The following is a 12,390-nucleotide window of genomic DNA, read 5'->3' as shown; positions in this document are numbered from 1 at the left end:
GGGAAACGAACCCACAACCCTGGCGTTGCAAACGCCATGCTCTATCAACTGAGCTACATCCCTGCCGGCCATTCCCTCCCCTACCCTGGACGACGCTGGGCCAATTGTGCGCCGCCCATGAGTCTCCCGGTCGCGGCCGGCTGCGACAGAGCCTGGATTCGAACCAGGATCTCTAGTGGCACAGTTAGCACTGCGATGCAGTGCCTTAGACCACTGCGCCACTCAGGAGCAAACAACGTGTACTGTTGGACCAGGTCTCTCTTACAGAACAGATTGTATCTCACTGAGACTTGAGAACCTGGATAAATTATGTTTAAACCAGAAAAACGGATTTATCGTCATTGATGTCAGCTTTAACCAAGTCTACACAGTCTCACATTATGTATGAAAAAAGTATGAAAAATGTATGCACTCACTAACTGTAAGTTGCTCTGGATAAGAGCGTCTGTTAAATGACTAAAATGTAAAAATGGAACAAAGACAGAACCCATTTGACATGCGAGTTTCTTTTAGCCGGTGAGTCAGGTATTATTGAGAGTAGGGAGGAGGGACAACCTCCAGTTTTTCCACTGATCAACAAAAGGTTCAAGATGACATCATCTTCTGCTCTTCTGGAGTTAGCTAATATTAGCTTCCCTGAAATGATGTTGAAGAATGAACAATTCCTTTACACTTTGTTGCATGGCGTGCTGTTTGGGGCTCTGTGTATGTGTGTTGTGTATTCTCAGCTGTGGTCACTGCAGAGTGCAGACAGTCATCCCTGCATGCTGTTTTCAATTTGCGAAGCGGCCTAAATAGCAAACTAACAAAAGACACACACACATTCCAATCCTCCTAACAAACTGTGATTAGCATCTGTGTAATGTGAGTGAGGCAGATGCAACAAGCACAAACATCCCCATTCCTGTGCTAACGAAGCTTTACGTATGCCAGGACGCATCGGAAATATCGGGAAGACGCGTGTCGGTGGGCCGTCCATTTCAAAAACATTTTAGCGGTCATTCTGTGTGCATCAGAGGAACCGGTTTCTAGATTTCCAAACATCCTGAGAATGAAATAAACAAGAGTAGTGCTCGGGGTTGAAGCGAGTGGGAGGGGGGCGGGGGTGCATGCTACACACACACAGGGGGGTGAATTCTGAGCTGGATTCCCAACAGATTAGAGTGATTATTGAAATATCTGCAGCAGGATATGTCATACATAATGACGTGTGAGCTATGGAAACATCCATCACTTTAACCAATGGTGTGTCTTCACTTCTTCATGTTGGGGATAGAAAGCATATGGCTCGATGGCCACGGGGGGGGAAAGCATATGGCTCGATGGCCATGGGGGGAAAGCATATGGCTCGATGGCCACGGGGGGAAAGGATATGGCTCGATGGCCACGGGGGGGGAAGCATATGGCTCGATGGCCACGGTGGGGGGGGGAAGCATATGGCTCGATGGCCACGCGGGGGGGGGAAGCATATGGCTCGATGGCCACGCGGGGGGGGGAAGCATATGGCTCGACGGCCACGGGGGGGGGGGGGGGGGGGGGAAGCATATGGCTCGATGGCCATGGGGGGAAGCATATGGCTTGATGGCTGCGGGGGAGTGAAATAGGTTATGGCTGCACGCACATCACAGTCTACGTCCCAAATTACACCTTATTCCCTATGTAGTGCACTATGGGCCCTGGTCAAAAATAGTGCACTTTATAGGGAATAGGGTGCCATTTGGTATGGAGAATGCATCTCACAGGCAGGTGCGAACCAAAGACTGGATGATTGCTGCTTAGTGATATAGGGAGACGAAGGTATCTACATATTATCACAGCTGACTAAGTTTGAACCTGACAGAGTTTTAAAGGATGGAGGAGTCCTTTTGGAAGTGAGTCTACAGCACAGGTGTTAATCACTTTAAATCCCCCGCAGATGGAGAGATGGATCAAGTTGACATACTGTACGTGCACACACACCTAAGACAGACCATCCATATGCTCATGGAGGAATGACACACACAGAGACACACACACACCTCATTCTGCAGATGAAGGATCGTCTGGAGCCCATGCACATCCTCATAGACGACTGTTGCCCCTCCTTCTTCACTGTTCCTGTCTTCAGGTCCAGGATACGCCCTGAGGAGACAGAGGAAAGAACATGAGATGAGAGACGCTCACACACAGCCTTGCAGCATCCTGAGGTTCGGGAGTAGAGCTGCACCACTGTTTCTGTCTGGGACAGGACATTTTTGTTGGTCAACGTATCGCTCCCTTGTTTCTCATTAAGTGTTGGAGAGGAAAAACTATTTCATCCCTGATATTTAGCCTAATGTAATTCATGGAGAGTGTCTCTCCCTCTGTCTGTCTGTCTGTCTGTCTGTCTCTTCCTCCTCACCCCATTTAACCCATTTAGAGACTATTAGCTGCATCATCACTCACTTGTCTGTAAGAAAACATGTCTACAGTAATGCCAGACAAATAAGGTTTGTGTGTGTGTGTGTGTGTGTGTGGTGTGTCCCGCAGCGATCCGTTCCAGCTGACCCCAGTGTGTTTTTTCAGAGGAATTCCTCCTCCACACACGGTCAGTCTGAGCGGCGTTGCAACTAATTTGTTTGTTAGATGACTGTAGGCTTAGATCATGCTAACAGCTATCGGGTTAGCTAGGGCCAGCCAGAGGTTATTCAGCCGGACAAAGAGCGGATTCAAGCCACACACACAGATGAGTATGAGCGAGCACACACACGACACGCACATACACACTCCACAATTCACGTTCCAGCTGTAGACTACACAACAGGCCAATCCAAGGCCGGGGGCATTCAACAAGGAATATTGGTGACAGGTGGGGGGGTTTAATGTTGAAGCTGGACATATGGACAATCTGCCAGTAACATTAGTGCAATGAACGCAGCATTAAACAATGTTAACTCTGCAAACTCCCAAAGCACTGATGAGGTCATCTATACGGTTCTATTCTAGCAGTGGCTTGTCAAGGGAGGGAGGGGGCCAGTGTTTGGCCACGGCTAAAGGCTGGATTTTAGTTTAGGCTACAATCTTGTATTGAAGGGGAGAGGATACAAGGATCTCAGCTCCCTCTCTTCCCGAGACTGACCCATGGAGGTCGAAAGAGAGCTCTGGGTGAATACAACCCGTCTTAGCATGGACATTGCCATTGAGGGCTTCCACCATTTTAAAGTAGGAGATGAAACCTCTTTCTACCTCTATGGACTGACCACTATGTTTAGCTAAAGACACTCTCTCCCTGGGGCTGTGGGTGCCCTGGGATGACATATAACGTTTAGAATTGGCCAAGGTCAGGAGTCCAATTAGAAGGCTCTGGTTTCGTTCGGTGGATCACACATGAACATGTTACCAGCATTTACAATGGAGAGTATACAGACAGGAGAGACAGGAGATGAGGTTATTTATCAGCATTACCATGGTTTACCATGAAGAGGATGGAGACAGGAGAGACAGGAGATGAGGTTATTTACCAGCATTACCATGGTTTACCATGAAGAGGATGGAGACAGGAGAGACAGGAGATGAGGTTATTTACCAGCATTACCATGGTTTACCATGAAGAGGATGGAGACAGGAGAGACAGGAGATGAGGTTATTTACCAGCATTACCATGGTTTACCATGAAGAGGATGGAGACAGGAGAGACAGGAGATGAGGTTATTTATCAGCATTACCATGGTTTACCATGAAGAGGATGGAGACAGGAGAGACAGGAGATGAGGTTATTTATCAGCATTACCATGGTTTACCATGAAGAGGATGGAGACAGGAGAGACAGGAGATGAGGTTATTTACCAGCATTATCATGGTTTACCATGGAGAGGATGGAGACAGGAGATGAGGTTATTTACCAGCATTATCATGGTTTACCATGGATAGGATGGAGACAGGAGAGTAGAGGTATGTCTCCCAAACACAAAACCAGACCAGTAACACATTGGCTACATCATATGTTATTTTCCCTGAGACATCAACACACACCATTTACATTTACATTTTAGTATATTTAGCAGACGCTCTTATCCAGAGCGACTTACAGGAGCAATTAAGGTTAAGTGCACATCAACAGATTGTTCACCTAGTCGGCTCTGGGATTAGAACCAGCGACCTTTCGGTTACTGGCACAACACTCTTAACCACTAAGCTACCTGCCACCCACACACATGCGTATGCACACGCTAAGACACCAACAAGTACAAACAAGTTTGTTTGTGTGAGTGTGAGTTTCCTCTACTGTGTTTATGTCCAATTTGTAAGTCGCTCTGGATAAGAGCGTCTGCTAAATGATGTAAATGTAAATGTGTGACCTCATGTTCTAACTGACGGAGGTTAGAAGTCATCACACACAGGGCTTGGGTTTGGGTAAGTGAGTTAAGGAGGTGATAGTTTAATCAGTGGATTCCCAGGCTTTGTCTGGAGGAGATTACTAAGATGTTCTCTTGTTAGCAGGCGGGCTAGCTGCCGTGTGTGTGTGTGTGTGTGTGTGTGTGTGTGTGTGTGTGTGTGTGTGTGTGTGTGTTCGTGCGTGTGTGTTGGTGCGTGTGTGGTCCTGCATGTGTGTGTGTGTGTTCGTGCATGTGTGGTTGTGTGTATGTGTATGTGTGTGGTTGTGTGTGTGGTTGTGTGTGTGTATGTGTATGTTGGTGCATGTGTGGTTGTGGGCTATCCTCTGTTTCTCTCCATCTGCCAGTGGAGCGCCACAGGTAAAGTTTATCCTGGAACTAATTCCATGGGAAACACTGCAGGGTAGAGGAGGAAGACAAACACTGCTGCACATGTCTGGACACCATCAGCTGTGTTTGTGTGTTTATTTGTGTTGAGCTCCCGTTTCTATAAATGTGTGTGTCTGCCTGTTATCCCCGTTGGTCAGGGATGGTCTCTACTTAGTGATGATTTCAGGGAAACCGGGAGGAAATGAAGGGATCAACACACCCCACAGAGGCAGGGGGATCAGCTGGAATGAAGGCATCCCAGGGAGATCCAAGGAAAGCGGAGCAGCAAACACATGCAGACATTTGTGTGTGTGATGTGTGTGTGTGTGTGTGTGTAGTGTGTGTGTGTGTGTGCACGCCAACTACAATCCAGTCCAAAAACCATGTGTTTCTATGGGTAGTGGCTAGGGGTTGTTTAAGGTCTAGGTGCACCACACATATGCAAGCGTGCGTACACACACAAACACGTACTGTACGTACACACAAACACACACGTAGTGTACATACGTACACACACACACACATGTACTGTACGTAAACTCACAAACACAGTGTACATACGTACACACACACGTACTGTACATACACACACACACACACACAAACACGTACTGTACATACGTACACACACACACATACACAAACACGTACTGTACGTATGTACACACACAGAAGGGATGTACGGTATGTGCGGTCCAAAACCATGTGTGTCTACGGGGTGTCTATGGGGTGTGACACACTCAAAGGAGATAGGATAAAGCAGTGACAGACCACTGCAGTCCTCAACAGCTGCAACATCACTGCTGCTTCTACTTGTTGACTTTTCATAAGTGAAAGAGTCAGACTGGAAAACCAGGGTCAGTCGGGAGAAAACCACTTCAACTAAATAATAATAACACAAAAACAAACCGGGATGGTAAAAGGTTTTCAGTGTAAAGTTAAAGGACTAAAACCAGATGTAGAAAAGATAATGGAGCTATATATAATGTTTGAGTCACTCAGACAGCATAAGAACAAGGCATAAGTCATGGCAAAATGTGAATAATTGAAGAAACATTTGCTTTAAAACCTGTCCCCAAACAAAATATGTAGAATTGCAAGAAATTAGCTTAAAAACACCCTAACTTTGCCACTGCTGTTGAAACAAATCCTAGGGGAAAAACTGAATACAGATTTGTTTTTCCTTTAAAAAACGTTTTACTACGGTGTGCAATTGAACACAACCCAGGTGTGAAGTTTCTGTGTCATTGTTCCATCACTGAATTGCCAGGGGATACACAACAATGATGGAATGATGCCCCCAGCTAGCTTGGCTGGCACCAAGCCTCCTTTCTCCCTTGCCAACCACAGCTACCCGTACTCAAATGACAAAAATAACAACATAGTTCTGGGAACCATACTTACGACATCTGGGTTAGCCCTAGTAACACATTCAGCAGCTGATAGCATTTATGCAGTAAAGGTGCACTATGCAGAAATCTCTACACCATTTCCTGGTTGCTAAAATTCTAATAGTTCGCCTAATTTCAGTTTGTGACAAAACAAGCAAGTATAGTGTAGAGAATAATTGTACCATCTAAACCTCTGTGAAATATATTTTCCATAACCAAAAATATTGTATTTTCAGCTGTTTGAAGCTGGTGTACAAAACCGAAAGTAAAAGACGCAAAAACAAAACTTAAAGAACGGGAAGCATAGAAATAGCGCACATAGAACATATCTACTGCTTCTTAGACTTGGTTTAAATTAGATTTCTATGTGAATTTGGTCAGGTCGCCCAAAAAGCTTTAATGTCAAGGAATGATGAGCACAGACGCATGTTGAAGATATACCCAATCACGTCGTAATATGGGGAACAACTATTGTTACCAGAAATCAAACTGTGCATGCCCAGGTCGTGTTACCACTGGTTTAACTCAAGTGACATGCAATGTCGTAAGTATGGACCCTGGGAGTTTATGCCAAGACTCATCAACAACATAGAGTGTAGTTGCTGTCGACTGCTATACAGTAGCTTCCCATGCAAAGTGGCAGTACAATTATCATTTACAGAGAAGGGATGGCTAAGAAATTTGTTCTACACAGAATATTTAGTCATGGTTCAGGAAGAGTAGAGCCGGCTGTCTTGACTTGGTTGGTTTCACACACACACACAAATATGCATGTATTTGATGTACAGCGCCTTGCAAAAGTATTCATCCCCCTTGGCGTTTTTCCTATTTTGTTGCATTACAACCTGTAATTTAAACAGCTTTTTATTTGGATTTCATGTAATGGACATACACAAAATAGTCCAAATTGGTTTAGTGAAATTATAAAAAATTAATTACGGAAAAGTGGTGCGTGCATATGTATTTACCCCCTTTGCTATGAAGCAACTAAATAAGATCTGGTGCAACCAATTACCTTCAGAAGTCGCATAATTAGTTAAATAAAGTCCACCTGCGTGCACTCTAAGTGTCACATGATCTGTTACATGATCTCAGTTTATATACACCTGTTCTGAAAGGCCCCAGAGTCTGCAACACCACTAAGCAAGGGGCACCACCAAGCAAGCAGCACCATGAAGACCAAGGAGCTCTCCAAACAGGTCAGGGACAAAGTTGTGGAGAAGTACAGATCAGGGTTGGGTTATAAAAAAATATCTGAAACTTTGAACATCCCACGGAGCACCATTAAATCCATTATTAAAAAATTGAAAGAATATGGCACCACAACAAATCTGCCAAGAGAGGGCCGCCCACCAAAACTCACAGACCAGGAAAGGAGGGCATTAATCAGAGGCAACAAAGAGATCAAAGATAACCCTGAAGGAGCTGCAAAGCTCCACAGCGGAGATTGCCGTATCTGTCCATAGGACCACTTTAAGCCGTACACTACACAGAGCTGGGCTTTACGGAAGAGTGGCCAGAAAAAAGCCATTGCTTAAAGAAAATAATAAGCAAACACGTTTGGTGTTCGCCAAAAGGCATGTGGGAGACTCCCCAAACGTATGGAAGAAGGTACTCTGGTCAGATGAGACTAAAATTGAGCTCTTTGGCCATCAACGAAAACGCTATGTCTGGCGCAAACTCAACACCTCTCATCACCCCGAGAGCACCATCCCCACAGTGAAGCATGGTGGTGGCAGCATCATGATATGGGGATGTTTTTCATCGGCAGGGACTGGGAAACTGGTCAGAATTGAAGGAATGATGGATGGCGCTAAATACAGGGAAATTCATTCAGACAGAGGCTGTAGTGTAGTTAGTATTTAATAATAATTCCATATATGGCCATGTTTTATGACTTTAAATGATTTATTTCATGTTTTCATTCTTCAAGAAATTTGAGACTGGGACGGAGGTTCACCTTCCAGCAGGACAATGACCCTAAGCATACTGCCAAAGCAACACTCGAGTGGTTTAAGGGGAAACATTTAAATGACTTGGAATTGGCTAGTCAAAGCCCAGACCTCAATCCAATTGAGAATATGTGGTATGACTTAAAGATTGCTGTACACCAGCGGAACCCATCCAACTGTCCCTCTGTAGCTCAGTTGGTAGAGCATGGCGTTTGCAACGGCAGGGTTGTGGGTTCGATTCCCACGGGGGGCCAGTAACTGAAAGTCGCTCTGGATAAGAGCGTCTGCTAAATGACTAAAATGTAAATGTAAACTTGAAGGAGCTGGAGCAGTTTTGCCTTGAAGAATGGCCAAAAATCCCAGTAGCTAGATGTGCCAAGCTTATAGACACATACCCCAAAATACTTGCAGCTGTAATTGCTGCAAAAAGTGGCTCTACAAAGTATTGCATTTGGGGGGGGGGGGGGGTGAATAGTTATGCACGCTCAAGTTTGTTTTTTTGTCTTATTTTTTATTTGTTTCACCCCAAAAAATATGTTGCATCTTCAAAGTGGTAGGCATGTCGTGTGAATCAAATAATACAAACCCCCAAGAAATCCATTTTAATTCCAGGTTGTAAGGCAACAAAATAGGAAAAATGCCAAGGGGGGTGAATACTTTCGCAAGCCACTGTACATACACAAACATGCACTGCCCACACACACACAACCAGGGTTTCCATTAGCTGGTAATATGAAAAGACGATAAATAAAACTGCCGCCGACCAATTGTCCGGGAGAAGAAAATCCCATTGCAAAATAATGGTTCTTAGCCTATTCCTTGGTGGAAATACCAGTCGATGGAAATACATGACCTATAAGTGTTTATTTATTTATTTTAATTTAGGGGGTAGATCAGCTTTAATACTGCAGATAGATTGTAGCTTCCATCAATGTAATTGTCTGCATAATTTCCAATCCCCTATATTGTTTTGTAAATATATATATATATATATATATATATATATATATATATATATATATTTTAAACAGGACAGGACCCAGAGGCTACATGTAGTTTCATTATCCAGACAGGACCCAGAGATTACATGTAGTTTCATTATCCAGAAAGGACCCAGAGGCTACATGTAGTTTCATTATCCAGACAGGACCCAGAGGCTACATGTAGTTTCATTATCCAGACAGGACCCAGAGGCTACATGTAGTTTCATTATCCAGACAGGACCCAGAGGCTACATGTAGTTTCATTATCCAGACAGGACCCAGAGGCTACATGTAGTTTCATTATCCAGACAGGAACCAGAGGCTGAGGCTACATGTAGTTTCATTATCCAGACAGGACCCAGAGGCTACATGTAGTTTCATTATCCAGACAGGAACGAGAGGTTGCGGCTACATGTAGACAACTATCACTCCGTCTCTACATCCATCACTCCTTATATCCAGACAGGACCCAGAGGGCGAGGATACATTTAGACAACTATCACTCCAATCATCCCTCATCCATCCCCTCATCCCTCTATCCATCCCCTCATCCCTCTACATCTGTCCATCCTTTCATCTTTATATGATAGATGAGAATCCATCTCTCTCCATCCCTTTCTGACAGATTAGGCTCATCAGAGAGAAGCCATGTGAAGTGAATCCAACTGTATACCTACCACTCCATCCCTCTTTTCCTACCTCTTCATCCCCCTTTCCTTCCCTCTCTCCATCCCGACAGAAGGAATGGAGGTTGAAGCATTTCATCTCTCACTTTGCCAGCGGGTCCTCATTCGCTTTCGGCCTGGTCCAATCACTGTTCATATAATACGCATGCTCATCCAATCAGTAACCTCGGCATGTCAACAGCTCATTAGCCATGCAAGGGTGTGGGAGGAGTAACCAGACTCACTTAATCACTGTGAAACATGAGGCTAATCACACACAAACACACACACATCAGGAGCTGAGGCAGGCTAAATATTTTATCTGGAGCTGTTTTCCGCTCCAGGACAAATGATTAGGCTACACCAGCTATGAGATGAAATCAGTTAAATGTTCCAATTTCAGAGGAGTATATTTCGCCCACGTGCAGAAATCGGTGGTAATCTGAGACGTGTGGTTTGGGAGGCGACGGAACATCCGTGTGTGTCGGAGCGGAGGCCCATAGGGCTTGTGTCAAAAGTTGTGCACTATATAGGGAATAGGGTGCCATTTGGGATGTCATATTCAATTCAATTTCACACTGGGCGCATGTTGTCTGACTGTGGTTTCTTCAGTGGGCACTGGTGATTACTGAAGGTGACTAAAAGTGACTCTTACACTTAAAAAAAAAAAAGTTAGCACTCTGTAGGTTACTGTAGGAGACTCAGTGTCTCGCTCCCACTCCAAAACCAAAGTTTACCGAACATTATCAGAGATGAGTACAGGTCCCACGCCATCTGTTGCAAAAATGACTACTTGAGGTCTGAAAACCTCTGATAAACATATGCTAACGCATCATGTTGTATATAATAATAGATGCAATATGTTTTACTACGGTGTGCGATTGAACACAACCCAGGTGTGAACTCTCTGTGTCATTGTTCCATCACTGAATTGCCAGGGGATACACAACAATGATGGAATGATGCCCCCGGCTAGCTTGGCTGGCACCAAGCCTCCTTTCTCCCTTGCCAACCACAGCTACCCGTACTCAAATGACAAAAATAACAACATAGTTCCGGGGCCCATACTTACGACATCTGGGTTAGCCCTATGGCTTAGACCTTTGTAACACATTCAGCAGCTGATAGCATTTATGCAGTAAAGGTACACTATGCAGAAATCGCTACGGCATTTCCTGGTTGCTAAAATTCTATTAGTTTGCCTAATTTCAGTTTGTGACAAAACAAGCAAGTATAGTGTAGAGAATAATTTTACCATCTAAACCTCTGTGAAATATATTTCCCATAACCAAAAATATTGTATTTTCAGCTGTTTGAAGCTGGTGTACAAAACCGAAAGTAAAAGACGCAAAAACAAAACTTAAGAACAGGAAGCATAGAAATAGCGCACATAGAACGGATCTACTGATTCTTAGACAGTTTAAATTAGATCTATAACTCAGATTTCTATGTGAATTTGGTCAGGTCGCCCAAAAAGTTACATATTTCAGCTTTAAATGTCAAGGAATGATGAGCAAAGACGCTTGTTGAAGATATACCCGATCACGTCCTAATATGGGGAACAACTATTGTTACCGGAAATCAAACTGTGCATGCCCAGGTCGTGTTACCACTGGTTTAACTCAAGTGACATGCAATGTCGTAAGTATGGACCCTGGGAGTTTAGGCCAAGACCCATCAACAACATAGTTTAGAGTTTAGTTGCTGTCGACTGCTATACAGTAGCTTCCCATGCAAAGTGGCAGTACAATGATCATTTACAGAGAAGGGGAGGTTAAGAAGTTTGTTCTACACAGAATATTTAGTCATGGTTCAGGAAGAGTAGAGCCGGCTGTCTTGACTTGGTTGGTTTCACACACACAAATATGCATGTTTTTTTTAAATATATTTTCCTTTATTATTTTCCCCTAACCCTACCACCCCTCCCCTAATTGGAGTAAACTAATGGACAACAACACTTAGGCTTCTACTTCCAGCTTATACATACTATATACATTTTACGGACACAATGTATTTTACAATAGTTATCTTTTGTTTGTTTTTAATCCCATCCTTCAGCTACCATCAACCCCTCCCATCTATCTCTGAAGACCATTCCGGTTTGATTTCTATTTTGCCATATATTTTTAACTGTGCTATTTCACAAAAGTTCTGAACCTATATACATTTTACGGACACAGTATATTTTACATTCGTTATCTTGTTGTTTTTAAACCCACCCTTCAGCTCCACTCAAACCCATTTGGCCTAGAAGATAATTTCAATAATTTAGTGGAATTAAATTGGTGCTTGTGTATTTTCGTTAGTCGTTATGTTTATCACACGCACACAGCATACAGATACAGAGCCTATGCACACAGCATACAGATACAGAGCCTATGCACACAGCATACAGATACAGAGCCTATGCACACAGCATACAGATACAGAGCCTATGCACACAACATACAGATACAGAGCCTATGCACACAGCATACAGATACAGAGCCTATGCACACAGCATACAGATACAGAGCCTATGCACACAGCATACAGATACAGAGCCTATGCACACAGCATACAGATACAGAGCCTATGCACACAGCATACAGATACAGAGCCTATGCACACAGCATACAGATACAGAGCCTATGCACACAGCATACAGATACAGAGCCTATGCACACAGCATACAGATA

General features: G+C 44.0%; 1 protein-coding gene across 1 annotated transcript in view; it reads right to left on the bottom strand.

The window, feature by feature from the left end:
* Nucleotides 1-12,390, bottom strand: part of LOC311116453 (aryl hydrocarbon receptor nuclear translocator 2-like) — an 86,691-nt gene that overhangs the window by 50,096 nt on the left and 24,205 nt on the right. Inside the window, exon 6 of the mRNA XM_084191536.1 lies at nt 2,019-2,121. Within this exon, the coding sequence (XP_084047662.1) occupies nt 2,019-2,121 (103 nt within the window). The remainder of the gene's footprint in view (nt 1-2,018; nt 2,122-12,390) is intronic.

The sequence above is a fragment of the Coregonus lavaretus genome, assembly GCF_964263955.1.
Source record: "Coregonus lavaretus genome assembly, contig: HAP1_SCAFFOLD_1264, whole genome shotgun sequence".
NCBI lineage: Eukaryota > Metazoa > Chordata > Actinopteri > Salmoniformes > Salmonidae > Coregonus > Coregonus lavaretus.
This window is presented reverse-complemented; position numbering and strand designations above follow the sequence as displayed.